Here is a 21,903-nt window from a genome sequence, read left to right as displayed (position 1 = left end):
AATAAGAGAGAGTAGAAGTCCACATAGGTCTGCAGCATTTATTTGGGCGTGGAAGAAGAAAAAAACGAAGATTTCAGAAGACTACTCAAGGAGGAATCCAGAAGAAGGAATCCAGAAGGACACCCTATAAGCATAAAGGAACAATATAGGGTGCGGTGAATGACATATCACTGTGAAGAGTAAAACTTTCGGTGGAAAGGCCTCGACTTTAGCCAGCTCCCGTGAAGATACAGTAGCGAAGAGATAAGCAGGAGGCACAGGCGACGCCATCCCTGGCCTCTATAAAAGGAGACGTTGGCCTTCACTCCGGAGACACACAACAACAACAACGAAGACACCATTCAGAGCAAAGCTTCCAAGCGCGCTCTCACCCTCCATTCCACCGTTCTTAGTAGTAGTGACTTTAGCCTACCTTGCATAGTATATTGAAGCAAGGAGTTGTGTAATAACGCTGTGTAAGGTAAGAACAGCTTGCTTGTACCTACCTTCGGGTTTCCCGAAAGGGAAAACCGTATGTAAGCTTATCTGTTTAATATGAAGTAATTTTCCTTAAGTATTCCTGCACGTTTGTTCTAGACAAGTGTTTATGCTAAGGACCCTATAGGAGAAACCTCTTCGGTTTGTTCTCGTTTTTAGCCTGCATCTTGCATAGGCGTCTGGAGAATTGGTATCCGAAGAGAAGTGTTCCCTTTGGGTGGAACTGCCTGGGGAGACGATAAACTCTTAGCTAGAACAAGTGTGACTTGGAATATCTTGTTAAGTTGCTTCTAAAAAGATAGATAGGTGAGGCATACGGTGAGTACCGAGTAGGACTTTACATCATCCGAAGCAAGCTTCTGAGGCTGTCTAAATAGGATTCGCCACCCTGCAAAGATCCTAAAGTTAAAATATCTCTCGAAGTGAACAGTATTGAACAGTAATTTAAACAGTAAACTGAATAGTGTTTTTGAATAGTAATCAGCCGAATAAACAGTAAACTGAATAGTATTCAGCCGAATAAATAGTGTTTTGAACAGTGTATATTGTCTGAAGCATAGGTTTGTCTGAAGCATAGGTGTGGTGTATATTGTCTGAAGCATAAGTGTGGTATCAGAGCCTGGTAATCATAGAGAAGCTAAATTTAGAAGCTAATATTGGAAAGTTAATAAATACCAAAGATAATATCGACATAAGGTGTAGACTAAGCCATACTGAAGAACATAGTTGGCACTCTAATAATAGCCAACTAAATTTAATTGTAGATTTAATATATAATTTCTATATAAATTGGAGTAAGAGACAAGAAGATTTAGAGCAAAAGTTAGAAGATATATATAAAGAACAAAAGCAATTTGTAGAACAATATTCTTTTCTTAATAATAAGCTAAATACTACATTAGAATTATTAGAAGATTATAAGATAAGGCAAAATAAAATTTCACAGAATAGTGATTATATTAAAGAATTACTAGACAAAATCAACTCTAGTAAAGGTAAGGAAATAGTTTTGGCTTCATCTGGCATAGTCTCATCTTCACAAGCCATTAATTCTGAAAAATGGACATATCTAGGAGTCTCTTTAGAAGAATAGCAAGCAGAGATGATAACTGTTCTGATAAACAAAAAGGCAAATATGATGACATAGATGAGCTGAAAGATGTTGCACAAGTAGATAAGCAGCTCGAAAGATATCAACGAGATACTTTAAGGGCAATAAGGCCTCAACAAGTATACTGCATGGGATTTTTTGAGAATAAGAATGGGCTTTATAGAATATCTAGAGAAGTAGAATTAAGTGTTCTAACAAAGCCAGTAGAATTAAAAATAGTAGCTAAAGAATTTGAAAATAGTTTAAAATATTCAGGATATAAGTATATTCACCAAGGTATGTACATAATAGGAATCAAAGGAATGACAAGAAAGAAATTAGGAGCTAAAGTGCTAATAACCTTATTAGATAAAAGATGGGACACAATAAACAAAGCATCTTTAGGCTATCTAGAAGGAGATATGAATGAAAATATGTTGATAACCTATATAGCGCCTGATTTAATGATGCCTGTAAATGAATTCATAGATAAAATGAGTTTTGGTTTCCAAACAAAAGGATACGAAGAGTTTAAGGGAACAAATTTATTAATAAGTATAGAATTTATAGGAAGATTGACTAATAGAAGTGCCTCCAAATACAAAATCAATGTAAATGATGTGATAGAAAAAATGCATTCTAAAGGAATAAAATTCATGAGCCCTTTAATAATAGACTCTGAAGAAAGAGCAGGAGAAAAATGGCCAATTAGTGAATTTATAAAAAATAAAACCTTGAGTCAGCCTGAAAACTTCATAAGTTACCAAGACAGCAAAGGGAATGTTAGTATTAGATTTACAAATTATAAAACCAGAGCTTCGGATGATTTGGATGCAGAATCATCTGACAGAGATATTATAGATAACAGAAGACATAGTATATCTGAATTGATGGAAAAATTAGACCATGAAAGTGAAATAAAATATTATGAAGATAAATTAAGAGATATAGCAGATGAATATAATAACTCTATGAAAAGTGAGTGGCCTAAAATTAGAGACAAGGAACTTTATTTCTATAGAGAACTATCCAGGATTAAGAAACAAAAAAAAGAGAAAAGCTTGGTCATAGAAATCCCCAGAACCCAGGAAATTAAAATAGAACAAATAAAGTCAGAAGAACCAAGAGAAGAAATCCAAAAGTTAGATAAGGTATTAAGTGAGGAAGAGCAATGGGAAGTAAATGAGAAATTATTACTAGAGAGTTATGAAGAAGAAAACAACCTGATAGAGGAAATAGAGAATATAGAAGAAGAAGATAATGCAGAACAATATAATGATTTTATAGACTCATTGGATGAGGAAGGTTTGCATAATCTAGATAATGCAATGGAAGCTATGGAAGTAGATTTGGGAACAGGAAAAAGGAAAAGATACGGAGAGGGTTCTGTAAAAAATGAAGGAGAAAGAGAAAGACCAGCCAGGGCAGCAGGAAGATGGCCTCCAGAAAAAGAAGAATATTCATATCATTATATCCCAGGACAGTATAGGCACATGGGCACTAAAAGAAGAGATTTTGAGAAACCAATAAAATTTCAAAATCAAAAAAGTGATGGGGCTATACTAAATCTAGCAGCACATGATCCCATAGACTGGCCAAATATCATTAGTATTTGGAAGGGGTTAATAGTTCAAAAATACATACAAAATCAGCATAATATAGGGAATAAGGTGGAGGATATGATAACTTATTTAGAAACATTTTTGGGTGAATCTGCTAAAGTCCTATGGGAACAATGGGTTGAAAAGAATCCTAATAACTATGAAGAGCTAAAAAGAGCAGGAAGTAATCCTCACAACTTTGAAAATATAGTATCTAATATTATCATAGCTGAAGACCCAGAATTAGGATATACAACCCTGCAAAATGAAAGATTAAAAGAAATAGAAAAATTAACTTTAACAAGCTGGAAAGGTATAAAGGAATTTTCTCAACATTATCTATATAATGCAACAACTGCTAAGCAAGGATACAATAAGGGAATAGTTGAGCGATATTTTAATAAACTACCTGACCCATTAGGTAGTATGATTTTTGAGGAATATAAAAAGGAAACTGAAGGAGCTGAAATTAATATTTCCCAAGCCATAACCTTCGTGTTCAAACAATTAAGAAAAATATGCACAGGAATACAAGCCCAAAGGTCAATGAAACATTCTGATTATAATTTTTGCAATAAAATAATACAAATACCTTTATCATATGGAGAAGATAGGCCTAGAAATAAAAGAAACCATAGATATCAAAGTAGAAATAGCAATAATATAAAGACAAAGAAAAGGTACTTCTTAAGAAGATCAGATAATAGAGCACCTTTCTTACATAAACGAAATGTAAGAAGATATAACCCAAAGAAAACTTATGATAAGACATGCAGATGTTTCATATGTAATTCACCAGATCATTTAAGTAGAACTTGCCCAAATAAAGATCAAAAAAGATATTCTAGTACATATGAAGAACAAGAGAGAGTTTTAATTATAGATAGCGTAAATGAAAATATATTAGTATGTGATGATGAAATAAAAGATGACGAATCAATATATTCTATCATAGAAACAGATGAAATTGAAAACACCAATGAAGAGTATGAATCAACCGATGAAGAGTTAGATTTAATTGACGAACTAGCCGGTTTAAAAATAGAATTGATGGATCAGTTAAATTGTGAACATGATTGGATTAGAGGAAAAGGAGATTATAACATTAAATGTGCTTTTTGCATCTATTACCCAAGCCAAGATAATAGAGTAACCTGTAGTATATGCTTAAAACAAGCTTGTGCTGAATGTATAAAAGCAAATAAACAAAAATGGAGAAAAGAGATAGAATTAGAATCAGATGAAAGGATATTATCTAGTAGAGTACGAGTTTTAGAAAACAGAATAAATAAACTAGAAGTGGAACTAGAGAATCTAAAAATTAACTATGATATTAAGGCATTACCAGAAAATAAGGATATACAAAATACCGAATTTAAAGAGCAAGTGATAACATTAAAAGACAGTAATACTGCTAAAATAATTCAACTAAAAGATGCCATAACTAATTTTGGAAATAAATATATAGTAAAACTGCCTTTCAAAGAAATTTTGGGAATAAGAATACCGGTAAAAGTAAAACTATCACCCAAGGTATCATATAAAATTCTAGCACTAGTAGACACTGGGTGTACAAAAAATATTATTCATGATAAGTACTTCATAAAATGTCCAGAAATAGTTCATACAATTGATGATAATAAGGCAGAAGTCTCTACAGACATGTCCGGAATAAAGAAAATTCATAATCAGCTAGCTCATAATGTTGAAGTATACATTAATGGAACTAAATATATAATAGATGAGATTACAATAAGAAACTTATCCATGATAAGTGATGACATGATAATTGGCCTAAGGTTTTTACAACAATCGGTACAAACCACAGTAATACATGAGCAAGGAATTACTTTTATCCCATATCAAAACAATGTGCCATATATCTCAGAGGTACGAAAGCGTGGTGGAGCCAGAATCAAACCCGACAACCTTGAAGCACTTAATCTTGAGTCTGAAGAAAGAATTAATGAATATGAGCTTAGTGAGAATATAGACAACTATTCTTTCTCATCATATCTTCCAAAATCTATGGAATTGCCAGGTAAGACATCATGGGAAGATAGATATTTATTAAAAGCTACTAAAGATTTTGAATATATATGCAGGGAAATGGCTTCACAGAAGTCTGAATGGCTCACAAATATGAGTTCATGGAGACTGCCCCAACTGCCTAGAGGCCATGGAGAACGATTTAATCACAATTTCAGAATAACAGAGCTACAACAAGGGTTATTAAACCTCTTGTGGCAAACAAAAAACAAAAAAGAAAAAGCTCATGCCTTAAATGGCCTGGCATATTATTTCAAAAATTTCGTGCCCTCAGATCAAAAGATAACAGAAAAAAGGGCTAAAATACAAGATATCCCTCATCATGAGGAAAGGTTACTAGATTATCGCGAGGAGAAATCCCGTGATGGCCAAGATAAACTTCCCATGGAAGTTGAACAATCTATGGCAACAGATAAGAATACCAAGGTATTCTCAGATAAGATTTTGATCTCAGCAGATCCTGCTTCGAGCATGGTTGCTTTCCACATAAATATCAATAACCTATTGCAATCTTTTCCACATAATAAACCATCATCATCCACAAAAAGGCATGATACCATTCCCCAAACACCATACATACTGCATAATCATCCTAATTTATTCCTTCCACAATATATACTCCGGACCCAGCCAAAAGCACCATGTAGATCTTGTGCCTACAAAGATTCTTGCAAAAAGAAACTTAAAAGCCAAAATCCCATGAGTACTACATACGAAAATCTCCAACCCAGATTAAGCTTCAAAACGGAACAAACTTTATCCTGCTTTGGGCAAGACATCCTCGATCTTGTTTGGCAAAAGTTTAAGGAGAGACAAATGAAAATATTCCTTGGACTCCAAGATTATTTCTTTGATCTCTTAGAAGGGAGAGAAAGAAACCCAGCCATACGAGTAATCATATATATGCTCCCTCTCTTAAGACTAGATGATCAGGCAATTTCTGACCCATCCTATAGATTCCTGGTTCTCAAAGCTGAGATAAATCTTCAAAGATTCCGGAACCTACCCACATACAACCATGAAGAAATATCTCTCCAAACCATTATAGATCATGGTCTTGTGAATTCCATATATGCAACCCTCGATCAGATCCTTCAATCTGATTTAGGAAACGCTGTGAAAGATGTATGCAGGAGACTTGGACATGGAAGATACAGGATTATCTTCTCCTCAATACCACCAAAATTCACACCACCTGTTCGTCCAGCAATTCATTATATATATATCATGAAGGGACAATTTAATTTTCAAGAAGACGGTCCTAGCAAACTATCGGATGAAGAGGAAGAAATATATACAACAGTTGCTAATCATGAAAATTGGAGATTATTTTCTGAAGCTGCAGAAATTGAAGAAGCTATCACCACAGATTATGAATATCAGCTGGTTTTCCAAAACAAGATCACAAGGATTTTTATCAGCAAATTCTACAACCAAAGTTATGAATACTTCAAGGGAGCAGGGCGCATAATTAAACCGGATTTTGGAAATGAATGCTCCAAGAAAAGTTACTACAGAAGCCTGGCTCAGTGGTTTCAGAAAACAGAGCCATCAGAGATTGACACGGTGCAATCAGCACCAATGATAATCAACGAAGATAATGAATAAAGATCTTGTCATCCCCGACAAAGATCACTATTCAAGATAAGGAATCTACACTATTCCAGATAAGTATGGATCTTGGTGGTCATGGGCAGCCAGATGAATAGAATTCTTTAAGCTAAATATGTTTTTCAATATATATTGATAATAGAATATCAATAATTTGGGCGTGGAAGAAGAAAAAAAACGAAGATTTCAGAAGACTACTCAAGGAGGAATCCAGAAGAAGGAATCCAGAAGGACACCCTATAAGCATAAAGGAACAATATAGGGTGCGGTGAATGACATATCACTGTGAAGAGTAAAACTTTCGGTGAAAAGGCCTCGACTTTAGCCAGCTCCCGTGAAGATACAGTAGCGAAGAGATAAGCAGGAGGCACAGGCGACGCCATCCCTGGCCTCTATAAAAGGAGACGTTGGCCTTCACTCCGGAGACACACAACAACAACGAAGACACCATTCAGAGCAAAGCTTCCAAGCGCGCTCTCACCCTCCATTCCACCGTTCTTAGTAGTAGTGACTTTAGCCTACCTTGCATAGTATATTGAAGCAAGGAGTTGTGTAATAACGCTGTGTAAGGTAAGAACAGCTTGCTTGTACCTACCTTCGGGTTTCCCGAAAGGGAAAACCGTATGTAAGCTTATCTGTTTAATATGAAGTAATTTTCCTTAAGTATTCCTGCACGTTTGTTCTAGACAAGTGTTTATGCTAAGGACCCTATAGGAGAAACCTCTTCGGTTTGTTCTCGTTTTTAGCCTGCATCTTGCATAGGCGTCTGGAGAATCGGTATCCGTAGAGAAGTGTTCCCTTTGGGTGGAACTGCCTGGGGAGACGATAAACTCTTAGCTAGAACAAGTGTGACTTGGAATATCTTGTTAAGTTGCTTCTAAAAAGATAGATAGGTGAGGCATACGGTGAGTACCGAGTAGGACTTTACATCATCCGAAGCAAGCTTCTAAGGCTGTCTAAATAGGATTCGCCACCCTGCAAAGATCCTAAAGTTAAAATATCTCTCGAAGTGAACAGTAATTTAAACAGTAAACTGAATAGTGTTTTTGAATAGTAATCAGCCGAATAAACAGTAAACTGAATAGTATTCAGCCGAATAAATAGTGTTTTGAACAGTGTATATTGTCTGAAGCATATATATATATATATATATATATATATATATATATATATATATATATATATATATTTATTTATTTATTTATTTATTTATTTATATATAGGACACTCATATGGGGCACCATGGTATCTAATGCACAAAATCACTCAAATTTTTTAAAATTTTTAAATTGTGAGTATATAACTAGTTATAATAATTTGATTCATACCTATACTTATCAACAAAACAACTCAAATTTAACTTTATTTCACAATCCATGATTACATACCTAACTAATTATATGTATGGATGCTATATACCTAGAATCAAAATCTAACAAAAATAAGTTCAAATTCAGTTCAAACTTGCTTTAAACTAGTTAGTAAAGTAGTTAATGTTAATACCTAAGTAATTGAAAAAGTTTCATACTCATTTGAATTGGGTATATACTCAATTTCAATAATGGTGCCCGGGCACCATGGAGCACCAAACAAATTTATATATATATATATATATATATATATATATATATATATATATATATATATATATATATATATATATATATATATATATATATATATATATATATATATATATATATATATATATATATATATATATATATATATATATATATATGTATATATATACATGTATACATGTATATATGTATATACATGTATATATATGTATACATGTATAAATGTGTGTGTGTGTGTGTGTGACGCGAACAATAAATCTGACCTTTCGAGGCAGCTATACATAGCCATATAGCAATGACTCATATACGCATGCATGGATTCAATTCATGGCACGCTTCCACACTTTGAGCTAGGTTAGTTATACACCAAGTGCATTTGTCACCGGAAGTATTTTGGTTGCGTTTAGATCCAAAGTTTGGATCCAAACTTCAGTCCTTTTCCATCACATCAACCTGTCATACACATACAATTTTTCAGTTACATTATCTCCAATTTCAACCAAAATCCAAACTTTAGATCCAACTAAACACAGCCTTTGTACGGGACGAATTAATAGTAGCTTCATTGATTAGATTACTTGTGGTAGAACCTATATATTTAGGTTCAATTATTACTTGTGGTAGGCGACCACGATGGCGGCCTTGGGCGTGCCACCGCCCCACCCCCCCCCCACACGTGCCTGAGGGTCCAGCCCACTGGGTGACAACGACACAGCGGCGGCGGCGACATGGGAAGCAGCCGGGCCGCCATTGTCCTCGGGGGTGGGAGGGGAGGGAGATCGAAGGGTAAGACGAGATGGCCGCTGCCTACCTCTCCGCCACGGCTGCCGCCTACATACCAAGTTGAGTGTGTGTGTCTATATATATATATATATATATATATATATATATATATATATATATATATATATATATGGGGCACCATGGTGCCCGGGCACATGGTATCTAATGCACAAAATCACTCAAATTTTTCAAAATTTTTAAATTGTGAGTATATACCTAGTTATAATAATTTGATTCATACCTATACTTATCAACAAAACAACTCAAATCTAACTTTATTTCACAATCCATGATTACATACCTAACTAATTATATGTATGGATGCTATATACCTAGAATCAAAATCTAACAAAAACAAGTTCAAATTCAGTTCGAACTTGCTTTAAACTAGTTAGTAAAGTAGTTAATGTTAATACCTAAGTAATTGAAAAAGTTTCATACTCATTTGAATTGGGTATATACTCAATTTCAACAATGGTGCCCAGGCACCATGGAGCACCAAACAAATTTACTATATATATATATATATATATATATATATACACACACACACAAAGTGCATTTGTCATTGGAAGTATTTTTACAAGGCGAGCTTGATTTGATTAGGTTAATTGTGGTAGAACCTATAACCTGGGTTCAATTATTAAACTTCACACGGTTGTTTATATTTATAGCTAACTATTTTTTTAATGACAGGTCAGTGCATGTCGATAGGTAGAGATACATGCTTTGATTTTGTCAATTTTAAAATATGTATATGTGTTTATATGGGTGAGTGTGCATATATACAGTACACAAAAGTGTTTACATTTGGACGTAGCATGTTATTATAACACCAGTATAATACCAGTGTTGAAGTAGTAATCATACAGTAAGAGTATTGATTAGTAGTAGTACTACTAGTATCAATTGGTAGTAGTAGGAGACTAGGGCTCTGTTCGTTCTGGGGAGGTAGGGGAGATTGTTTCTCTTTTTTCGCGTGCACGTTTTTCAAACTACTAAACGGTGTGTTTTTTGTAAAAAAATTTTATAGAAAAGTTGCTTTAAAAAATTATATTAATCCATTTTTAAAATTTAAAATAGTTAATACTCAATTAATCATGAGCTAATGGCTCACCTCGTTTTGCGTATCTCCCCTTCTCCTCAAACAAACACTAGGGGTGCGTTTGAGGAGAAGGGGATTGAGGAGATTGGGAAGATACGCAAAACGAGGTGGTGTGTTTGAGGAGAAGGGGATTGAGGAGATTGGGAAGATACGCAAAACGAGGTGAGCCATTAATTCATGATTAATTGAGTATTAACTATTTTAAATTTCAAAAATAGAATAATATGTTTTTTTAAGCAACTTTTATATAGAAAGTTTTTGCAAAAAATACACCGTTTAGTAGTTTGAAAAGCGTGCGCGCGAAAAACGAGACACAATCTCCTCTGTCTCCCCGAACGAACAGAGCCTAGGAGTACATGATATTGCAGTCGCGTGCACGCAGCTTTTAAGCAGCGGCAACCGAAGTACTCCACCGCCCCATCAAATATCTCGTGGGAGAGTGCATCACAACCGGCCACGTGTCATACCACCTCGAGATCTCCATCGCAATTCCTAGCTTGTCAAACACGTAGAGCTATCCCCCACCCTGTCCTGTCCCCCCTTCTACTACTAGCAGTATTTTACGCGGATTACCAAGCTACTCAGTCAGTCAGCCTGTCTGATCACACTCAGACCAGTCTTTTGCAACTGCAGCTGACATGTGGGCCCACGCGCACTGTGGGGCCACACTATCATCGAGAGAGTACGGCTCGGGAGCTGTACGTACGTGTTTATATTATGCACTTCGTCCTAAATCAGTCGTCGTTTTCACTTTCTCCATGTAACATTTAACCATTTATTTTATTTAAAAAATAGTACAAATATAAAAAAATAAATTATATCTAAAATACTTTTAATAATAAAAAAGTTATAAATAAAATAAATAATAATTTTTTAATCTTTTGACTAATATGAATGAATGGTTAAACGTTATAAATTAAAAACTCAAGACGAAAAGTATTTTGAGACGGAGATATTATATGTTGAATATTAGTAGTATTACCGTAGTAGTAGTACTAATATACTTCTTCGTCCCAAAAAAATAAATCTATAGCTGGATGTGACATATTATAGCATAATTAATGAATGTGGATAGAGGTATGTCTAGATTCTTAATAAAAGGATGTATTACATCCTCCAGTACTAGGTTGTTTTTTTATGGGACGGAAGGAGTACTCTATTAATCGAAAGTGTCGCGTCTAAAGAAAAGCACTTCACTATTTGCTAAATGAGGTATGTCGTGCGCGAGAGAAAAGCATCGGATTTCTACAAACTTTTCGCCATAGATATGCATGAGATAAACAATGAATTCGTGATTGTTTAGTACTAGTAAGAAAGAAGAGAAAAAGGAAAAAGATGAATGCGATGGAGTGTGCTTTGGAAGGATAGGATGGCGACGAAAGATGCCTTCTCCTTGTTGCAACATCGATCGATCAGGGTATAGCTAGCTTAATTAGATAGATGTGGCAGTAAAGTCTCACTAGATAGATAGATAGACACACGTTCACCGATCGAGTAGTAGTTTCGTGTCACGTGTACCGTTTCACGTGACATGGAATCACTTTCACCAAGCTACCAACACTTTAATTTGTTTCTTTTTTATTTTGGGAAACACTTTAATTTGTTCATGCGTGCATGCATATATGCCTTCTTACATATGCGTACTTACGTCGTCGGTCTGTTCGGTTCAGACCGATGTACACTCCGTCTCCTAAAAGATCATTCATAACATCCCAAGATGAAAGAAAATAATCAAAATACCCTTTAATTACTATATATTGAAAGAAAAAAAAGTAATTGTAATATGTAGGTAAAGAGTATTGAATAGATAAAACTTCTCGTTTATTCCCGCGTCTGTACTATGTTTTTTTAACGATGGAATCACATTATTTTCTGTAAGATTAATCACATTGCTAATTTGTAAGAATGAGATATATACTAGGGCAATTTTTAACGATCACGTTCAATCGATCCGTCCATGCACATATACGCATGCATCAGTAACTAATTGAATGCATGTCACACCAGTTTGTTTCGTACGTATACGTATGTATGTGGCTTCGTATACATAGACGTGTAGAGGGATCGATACACGTATATATAGCTAGCTTCTAGGTCCAACTAATCAAGTACGTACGTACGTACTCGATGACACCAACATTTGTTTGACCTTAAACATTCACCACAAATTAATGTCTACGTATGTACGTACGTACGTATTTATGTGGACCATGTATAAACGATAAATCAATCACATCGCGCGCGCATGCATGAACTACAGGAAAAAGATTAACACTAGTATTACGATCGAGCTAGCTAGCAAGAGAACAAATTAAAAATCGTCTCGTGTCACGCACAACAAGACAAGTTAATTGGTACGCAAACGTTTGCTTTTGATTTTCCTTCGCCATCCATCGAGAGATGATCGTTCGTTCGTCAACTTTTAATTGCTGTCCATTATTACGTATCGTGTTGAAAAAAAGAGTTTACATGGACTAATTAAATACTTAATCTCTCTAAGTGCCTCCAGAAATTTAACCAAATTAACTAAAATCAATATATATACTAAGCTGGTGTCCTTTTCTTCTGAAGATGAAGATAATGAAGAAGTTTTTTACGTAAAACGAAGTGGTATTAACGTATGATTGGTTAAGTTATAATTATTATAAACTTGAAAAATAGATTAATATGATATTTTAGAGCAACTTTCATATAAAAAAGTTTTCGCACGAAACGCACCGTTTAACAGTTTGAAAAGTGTGTCACACAAATCTTAATCTTCATCAAACTCTTGTTGGAGAAAAGAACGGGGCCTAACTAGAAGTCACTATACCGATGTGTGGTGGCACACACTTGACACGCAAAAATAGAAAAAAAAAGAAAAAAGAACCGTACGTACGTGCAGGCTTGACCCAACCGATTATGTAAGCGTCATATCTCGATCGTTCAAAGGCATAGATAGATGCAGCTAGCTAATTGCTTGGAGTATTAACAAAATATATAATTAAGAAATTCCAAAAAGAGATGTATAAAAATGGAAATCGTCATCAGATGGATCGGACAGTGAAGAAGCAAATCGCAGCAAGGAAAAGGCAGGATTAATACGATGCGATGCATATGAATGAATTCCAATTAATTGGATGCATATCCACGACCAAGTTTTAATGAGGTACCAAATTAAACAAGGCAAGCAAATCAGGAAGAGATTAAACCCCCCCATTAACCACACACTATATCAGTATTATTATTAACGCGTAGTACCAGCCGCCCGCCTGCCTGCCTGCCTGCATTCCATTTACTATTTACCACGTACGTGTGCACCGGAATTACAGCCGTGGGCCATCCCTGTCAGCGAGAAAGAAAAAATCACTCCACGCGCCGTTCCGTTCCGTTCCGTTATGGGTGGCTGTGCTGTGGCTGGGCCGTGGCGTCACCGTCACGCCCTGCCCCCCGAGTCGAAAAATTTCTAAAGCAAAGCAGCCATACTACTACTCTACCTCTCGGGCTCTGCTCTTCTCGTCTTCCTCTTCCTCTCCGCTACGCAGCCGCGGCGCAAGTGCTTCCTCTCCACGCCATCACCGACCCACCACCGCGCGCATCCGTTCCCGTCCCTATCCGCCGCCGGAGCCCTAGATAGATACCGCGTCGCGGCCATGCTGGAGGAGCCGCTCGCCGCCGTGCTCCGCGGAGACGGGAGGTAATAAGGGAGGGGAGGGGGAGGGGTTCCCGATCGGCGGGGAGCTGGGGTGGGGGCATGAGGGCGCCGCAGGAGCGCACCGTCAGGGATCTCTACGATCGCACGCGACACAAGGATCTCGCGCTCCCCGAGGTACGTCACGCTCACGCGCGCACCAACCCCTCCTCCCTCTACTGTTGATTCATTCATTCGTTCATGGGTTGATTGATGATACCTCCTCCGGTTCGCTGGTGTTGTTGCTGGTGATGTGGGTTTCGTCTTCCCTTACCCGCGGATTAGGGATTAGGGATTGGGGATTGGGATTGGTGGGGGTAGGCTAGGCTATGCCGATTCGAGGTTTCGTTGCGCGTGTACCGTACGAATTGTTTGTTTGGCCGATTAGTTTTTTTTTTTTTTCATCAGGGAGGCGTTGGACGCGGTTTTGCGATAGGTCAATCAGAAATTGATCGAATCCTTTGATTTCATGCCTCCTGCTATTTGTTTTCGCATCCAATTAGGAGCCAATCGCAGGGATTTGGTGGGGGTGTCGATGCGATTTTGCGGCTGGAGTTTTTCGAGGGTTGCCTGATTGACGCGCGCCTTCTTCTGTTTGTGCCGTTCAGGAATCAGTGGAGGGGCGTGGCAGTGGACGACGGGTGGAGGGGCCGGGGCATCGGGAAGTGGTCGCCAAGATGGAGGTGAGCATTTCCAGGGTGTGGTTTTCTCTGTATATGCTGACAATATTCTGCTGGGCTCAGAATTTTGCGCCTGTTTGCCTCATCATCTCATGCCCACATGAGAGAAAAATACGATTTCAATCTAGATTATTCGTCTATTCTAATGCGCTCTTGGACTGCATGCAGTTTAGCTGTTGTGTTGTGGTATAGATGCTTGGAGGTGATTCTGATCCCACAATGCTGTCTACAATAAGGGTATATTAATATGTCAGTAGTGCAACTCCTGCTTTTGGCATGACTTATTCTCGCTTGGAAAATGGCTTGGCAGTACTTGAATGCTTTGGCGATCTTTCTTTCCTTGGTGGATTGATGTGACGCTTTATTCATCTTTACTTACTTGATGAATGACTCTGATCATGGTTTTGTGTGCTGTAAGAGAGCACTGGCAATTATCTTTCCTTGTTGTCTTTATAACAGTCCATTTTCTCGTTAAGTGCTTGTGGATTGTCATTCGTCGATTTACTTTAATAGCTCTGAGTAGTCTAATTCTCCAGGATTAGCAATGTTTCTGATAAATAGTTTAATCTTTTCATTGAAAATCCATAAAATACCTGAGGTCTCATTGTATGCTTGTTATGTTTATGCAGTTCTGGCAGGGATTTTTTTTTTGATTGTTTATGTTTCTTTTTTTTTTCCTAGGACAAGCTTACAGCAAGAAAAAGACCAGTACCACTCGACAGTCCTAATGTGAAGACAGAATCTGGCACTTGTAATGTCTGTTGTGCTCCTTGCTCCTCGTGCCTACACCGAAATATTGCACTCACGGATTCAAATATGGACTGTGGATCATCTCAAACATGCTTTGCAAGGTCAGAAACAAAAAACAGTTCGTTTGTTCGTGTTGATAAAGGGCTCCGTACCAAGGCTAAGGGGGGAGAAAATGACGATGAATTCAGTGCTACTTCAAGCCCTGCTTCCTATTCTGAAAATGGTGAAAATAAAGTCATCGCAAGATCATCTGTTGCAGCAGATTCCGAGGTTGACAAGCCAGCAAAACGTAGAAGGCTAGTAAATCACGGTTCTAGATCACCTATAGTAGAATGCCATGATGATAGCAACTCATGTGTTACTGGAGTATCAGCAGCAAGCAAGCTTCTGTTAGACAAGAAAAAGGATAAACTATCTACATCAGCATCAAGTCGTGACCTTACTGTTAACTATAAGGACAATGGCATTAACAGACTAAGAAACTACTGCGCCGAAGAATCTACAGGAAAGAAGAGATCTGATGTTCATGCCATGCACCGAAGTTCATCTGATAGATCATTGCCTGCCGAGTCTCCTTTTGCAACCAAGAGGTTGCTGCGTACCCAATCCTCTCTCAGTGCATCACATGGATTATCTCCTAAGAGACCAACACATGAATTTGGGAATGCACAAAATAATTTAGCTCACCAACCTTGTGAGAAAGCTTCTTCAAACAAGACCGTAGAGCGTTCACTGGGAGGAAAATCAGATCCTTCTGTGCTTGGTGGTGAGAGGCACAGCATGATGACTAGTTGTGGTACCAGTAATAGGGATAAAATCAAGGCTGGATCTTTAACAAAGAATCTGGAAAATGGCACCTCATGCTCAAGAAATGGAAGTCTAGAACATGCTGACATCCAATCTAATGATGCTGTCAATAGGAATGACAATGATAAACAAGAACGTAATCAAGGTTGTTCAATGGATACAGGTAGTGGTAGAAAGTTGAATACACAGAATGATGTGATGACGGACTCTGGGAATTCAGAGGGCTTAATAGATGTAAGTAGTTTCCTGATCCATTCTGTTCATTCGTGAGTATACTGTATACTCCTTCAAAATGTAGTTCTTTTATACTGTGTTTCTATGCAAAACAACGTTAGTTTACACTAGGTTTGATATCTGTCCATACAAAAAAAGAATTTTGGGTCACACTTGGGGTTGATTGATTGAAAGTGTAACATGTAACTGGGATTTGGTTGGTCTTGGACACATTTTCTTATCATGACACTTAACATGGAGAGGAACTGTGCATATCATTTGCCCTTTTAGAGTATGAGATGTTCCTTATTTCATTTGCTTCTTGGCTGGTTATGCCACTTTTTCATGTGAAAGATAGCTTGAACTGGTGAAGTTTAATGATGAAGCTTTCACTTAAAATAGTCTTCCGTGCAATACCTGAAATAACTAATTACTAGCACCTAGCACATCCCACTGGGTAGAAAAAGTTCGTACATGAAGGCTAATTCCTGTTCTTTTATTGATCGAAATATGGTGGTAGGAAATTGGTGTTTTGTTTCTTCACTACATACAAATGTTCTTGTGCTTTCCTGCATATACCATCATCTGATTAAAATCAAGACTAATTAAAAGTTTGCTGCATATCTGAACATATTTGGATAATAGGATTTATTTGGCTCTTTGATTTACAATGCTTCCCTCAATCTGTACAGTGATGTTTCCATTGTTTCATATTATTTACCTGTCTCTTTTGTGTTGTACCCCAGGTTAATGTTTGTGATATATGTGGAGATGTTGGAAGGGAATATCTTCTGGCTACATGCACTAGGTGCCTTGAAGGGGCAGAGCATACGTAAGTTACTAACCATTTTCTTTGTATTACTTTCTAAGAAATATGATGTATTATTATATTTAACAGCTATTTCTTCACACTGGAACATCATGCACATATTAAACTAGTTTACCAAGGATGGATATTATTCACACCACCACTCTTTTAAGTCTTGTCTGGCAATGACGCTTGTAGCCTATAAATGATCGAATCTAGGTGTATTTGTATCAAATGATCTATTAGGGTGCAATTCTCATGATGCGTTAAACTAATGCTTTTAAGCTGAATGCAAGTCCTTTCCATGGTTTTGTTTGATATTAATTTCACTGGAGTATATAATAAAGAGGAAAAGCAAGTTATTTGGGCTAGCATGCTGGTTTCATTCCTTTGTGTTTTGTGCGGAAAATGTATATGCTGCAATATGCTAGCTTTTGAATTTCTGTTTATTGTTGACTAGTTATTGCATGCGAGTGAAGTTAGAGAAAGTTCCAGATGGTGAATGGTTATGCGAAGAATGCTGTCTTAAAGAAGATGAAAACCAAACAAGAAGCAACGGTGGCACATCAAGGAATAAGGTTTTGGACGGGAAGAACCAAAATTCAGAAAGTACAAACAACTCTAAGACATTGAAGGTTGTTGTGACTGATTTGGACAGTCAACAAATCACTTGTGGCACTCCAGTAAATGATCCCTTGGCTGGTAGCAATCAAAAGTTGCATCTTGCGTCATCTGATCTGGAAGCACGGCAAGTGAAGTGTGCCACCCCAACTGCTGAAAGACTGGATGTGAAGAACAAAAATTCAGGAATTATGGGAAATCGCAAGAAGTTGCAAGTTGTTACATCTAGCTTGGAAGCACGACAATCCTCTTGTAGGACACCAACGTCTGGAAGCTTGGATAAGAAGAATCAAAGCTTAGACAAGAGGAGTCAAAGTTCAGAAGTGTTGTTAAAACGTAAGAAGTTGCGAGTTGCCACTGATATGGAATCACCTCTATCAAATGATGGTGTACGGAGTCCACCTAAATCATGCAAGAGATATGCAGAAAATACTTTATCCTCTACTCCCAGGCTCCTGAAGGCGGACAGCCCTAGGAATCATGATGTGTTCTCCAGGGAGAACTCATTTAAAAGCTCTAACAAAGGAAGTATAAAGTCGCCTGATAATGCTCCAATGAGGTCTCAAGCAGTTAATAGTTCCGTGACCTTACCTCGGTCATATTCCTTGGGGAACTTGGCAAATGTTAAAACACCAGGTCCTTCACCACGAGGTTTGGCCAAAGTTTATTGGTATATAACCTGAAATTATTTCTTTATTTAATTTGTTTTGTACTTCCGCTAACCCCTTAGCTTGATCTTCTAGGCCTTTTATCAAAGCAACCATCTTTCAACAACTCCAGTAATGAACCAAAGGTCAAGCAATTAGCTGAACCTGTGTTGAGCAAGTTGAAGCCTTCAAAACATTCACCAAGAGATCCTAGAGAGTCCATCCGGAAAGTTATGAAATCTGGGCCTCTTAAGCATGAGGCTTCAATTTGCAAAGGCTCAAGTTCATCAAAGCAAAAGCAATCAGTTCATTCATCTCAAAATGAACAACCGAGAATATTGAAGCCCGTGAAACCAACAATTTTGTTAGAAAGGGGGGCTTCATTTAATCTTCAAAAACCAAACATTTCTTCATCTCCAAGGCCTGATAGTTCAATAAAATCAGGGGATCCAAGAAATGACCAAGACAGCCCGAGGCCTGGACCAAGCATACTTAAAAGTAGCAAAAAACCAGGTATGTTCATCATTCCTTTAGTAATTATTATAAAGAAAAATGCCGTAGTTCGGATTTTGACAAACTTCCTTTATGGCTTATCAAAATTAGGAATTGTTGAAAATAAGCATAGCTCCATTTTATCTAAAAGTGATGAGCAAGGGATTACTTCAACAGGAGTTGTTTGTTCTAAAGACACCTGTGTGGTGAAGGCATCAGATCCACTAATCCCAATGGATAAAATAAAAAATGATAGCACAGATGGTGCATGTGAAAGTCCACTAATTTTGGTGAATAACGATAATGAAATGTCAACTAAACCTGAGGTGCTTTCCATTCCACGTGCTTCAAAGACTTGTGGATCTGATTTCCAAGATATTGCGCCAACAAGTTCCTCAGAAGATTTGCCTCCAGAAGAGGTACAGTATGAACAGAAAGTTGTGGAAAGTGATGGGAACATCTCCTGTAAAAGTGCAGCGGCGATTCAGGCTTCCGAAGACCTTTTGCCGGAGAGCCCACAAGGCTGTCTAGTGGCACAAAATCCGTACAGCCCTGACACTAAATCGAATGACCTGAACTTAAAGCAGCAAGCTTTGGTTGATCAATCTTCTACTGTTGGAAGTTCTTTGGGGGCTTTAGTTATTCCAGAGCAGTCTTACATCTGGCAGTATGTCCTCTCTTATTTTCCTCTCTTTACCCCCATGTACCAATTTGTGAAATGTTTATGTATATATTGTTTTATTTCAGAGGTACCTTTGAGGTTTCAAGACCTGGAAGCTCTCCTGAAATGTACGATGGGTTTCAGGCTCACTTATCTACCTGTGCATCGCTGAAAGTACTTGAAATAGTGAAACAATTACCTCAGAGAATTCAGTTGGTAGAAGTTCCACGGCATTCCTCATGGCCACTGCAATTTAAGGAAGTAAAGCCGAATGAAGATAACATTGCTCTTTATTTCTTTGCTAAAGATGTTGAAAGGTAATGCTCACTGTTTCACTGATTTAAATTCCTTTACCATAAATAAACAAGCTGATTCTTTTCTGTTCTTCGTGCAGTTATGAAAGAGCATATGGGAAACTGTTGGAAAACATGCTTGCTGGAGATTTGTCCCTCACAGCAAATATTTGTGGCATTGAACTTCTCATTTTTACGTCTGATAAGCTGCCTGAGAGGACTCAACGTAAGGCTTATCTTAGCTAATATAGTCATGTTATTGTTTGAAAAATGGCTAGATTACTAATTCAATTTATTCAATGATTATAGGGTGGAATGGCTTACTTTTCTTTTGGGGTGTCCTTTATGCCAGAAAGGCAAGTAGTTCAACTGAGCTGCTTGTCAAAGGGATGAATCATAGTCCATTAGAACAAATTAATGGACCTGTTAATCAACTTGTCTGTTCCCCTAAGATGCCTCAGTCTTTGGGCATAGATTTGAATGAGTGCCCTGTTGATGAATTGTATGATCCAGCTGTATCAGTTCAAACGGAGATGGAGAATCGTGGTGCATCTGTAAACCATGAGACTTTGTTGAGGTCCAACCATGAGGCTGAAAGGCTGAATTTATGTGAAATACATTTCCCAGAAACTGCAGGGACTGGGAAAATTTTGTTAGGAACTCCTACTGCAGTTCCCTATGGAGTTCATGTTCACACAAGTTCAAAACGTGAATGCCTCAACATTAAACCAGAATATCCAAGTGATATAATAGGTGCTTACATCTTTTAATTAAATGTAGTTACTGATAGAGCCCAATATTTTCTTTTCTTGTTTTACATGTGTATTTTGTTCATTTCAGGTAGCGAAGGAACAGCGGGCAGGGACAACATGGAGGAGGAAGAGAGCTTTACCAAGAATGGAGTTCCATGCTTTACTAAGCAGCATACAGGTGCAACCACCAGATCAGTATCTGATGAGATATTGGCAAATACACAGGCACGCGTATCCTTTCAAGAAGTATCCCCACAGCATTCTGTCAGGCCAAAGCTTTCTGATGATCCAAGTGATTCAGTTTTAAAGGACTTTGTTTTGCCTGATTCTAGTTCCATCTACAAACGGCAAAAGACCTCTGAGGGAAAATACTCTACTTGCAGTTTTGGAGATGGTCAACTGACTAGCAAATGCTTGTCCAAGATACCCTTGCCAGCTGATCAGCATACTTCATTAGATGATGTGCAATATATTGGTAGGGTTCCAGCAGATCCCTGTTCTCCAACTAAACCAATCTTGGATCATGTGATCCATGTCCTATCTTCAGATGATGAAGACTCCCCAGAACCTCGTAATAATCTGAATAAGACATCACTGAAGGAAGAAGAGGGCCCTTCTCCTCTACTGTCACTGTCCCTTTCTATGGCCTCAAAGAAGCATAATCTTACCGGTTCTGATACAGGAGATGATGGACCGCTGTCTCTGTCTCTTGGGCTCCCTGGTGTAGTGACTAGCAACCAGGCTCTTGAGATGAAGCAGTTTCTGCCAGAGAAACCTGGCATGAACACTTCATTGCTTCTCTAGATATTTGAGTGTACAGTTTTGTGCTGTGTTTTACTTTATGGGGTTTAGACAGGGTAGTAGTATGGTATAGCTGTTAAATTATGGAAACCTTTGGTTTATTTCACTGTTCTATGCATCTGGTTGTTGCTAGAGATGCTGGTCTGGTGATGGTATTAGGCTTCTGCATTTTGTGTGATTATGGTGTTTTAGTTCCCAAACGAACTGGTATGACATAAAGGATAGATCAGAATGTGAAGTTTGATAAATGCAAGTTTTTTCCATGCTTAAATTGGCACTTCCTCTAGCAGGGAAATCCTTAAGAATAACCGAATCAGCATATCTGTTCAATCATCTCAACAAATGTACACATCTACTAGTCTCTCATCGATAACAGATTTATTCAACTTATTCGGTTACCAGTTCTGGT

At 37.6% G+C, this 21,903-nt stretch overlaps 1 protein-coding gene and 1 long non-coding RNA gene across 5 annotated transcripts; both read left to right on the top strand.

Moving 5' to 3' along the window:
* Positions 1-320: 320 nt before the first annotated feature.
* On the top strand, positions 321-7,491 carry LOC136353491 (uncharacterized). The gene is made up of 2 exons (XR_010736856.1): positions 321-460; positions 5,274-7,491. It is a non-coding gene; the product is annotated as an uncharacterized lncRNA (long non-coding RNA).
* Positions 7,492-13,796: 6,305 nt separating this feature from the next.
* LOC4349466 (ASI1-immunoprecipitated protein 2) lies at positions 13,797-21,765 on the top strand. 4 transcript variants are annotated; one of them, XM_066304873.1, is made up of 12 exons: positions 13,797-14,107; positions 14,578-14,652; positions 14,818-14,886; positions 15,331-16,440; positions 17,166-17,251; positions 17,688-18,499; positions 18,592-19,008; positions 19,099-19,654; positions 19,735-19,965; positions 20,043-20,167; positions 20,251-20,694; positions 20,782-21,765. In XM_066304873.1, exons 3-12 carry the CDS (start codon positions 14,842-14,844, stop codon positions 21,495-21,497), a joined length of 4,542 nt encoding a protein of 1,513 aa, XP_066160970.1. In that variant the 5' UTR covers positions 13,797-14,107; positions 14,578-14,652; positions 14,818-14,841; the 3' UTR covers positions 21,498-21,765. The 4 variants fall into 4 exon arrangements, with proteins under 4 accessions (XP_066160970.1, XP_015614230.1, XP_015614229.1 ...); XM_015758744.3 differs by lacking the exon at positions 14,818-14,886 and having other exon boundaries at positions 19,165-19,654; XM_015758743.3 differs by lacking the exon at positions 14,818-14,886.
* Positions 21,766-21,903: the final 138 nt, after the last annotated feature.

This window comes from Oryza sativa, chromosome 10, assembly GCF_034140825.1.
Source record: "Oryza sativa Japonica Group chromosome 10, ASM3414082v1".
NCBI classification, from domain to species: Eukaryota; Viridiplantae; Streptophyta; class Magnoliopsida; order Poales; family Poaceae; genus Oryza; species Oryza sativa.
The sequence above is the reverse complement of the archived record's forward strand: the minus strand, read 5'-3'. Positions and strand labels throughout refer to the sequence as shown.

Coding starts and splice junctions, on each gene's coding strand:
- LOC4349466 (XM_015758743.3), top strand. CDS start 14,033: ATGAGGGCGCCGCAGGAGCGCACCGTCAGGGATCTCTACGATCGCACG. Junction 18,500..18,591: donor ACCAGGTCCTTCACCACGAG/GTTTGGCCAAAG, acceptor TTGATCTTCTAG/GCCTTTTATCAAAGCAACCA. Junction 20,168..20,250: donor GCTGCCTGAGAGGACTCAAC/GTAAGGCTTATC, acceptor CAATGATTATAG/GGTGGAATGGCTTACTTTTC.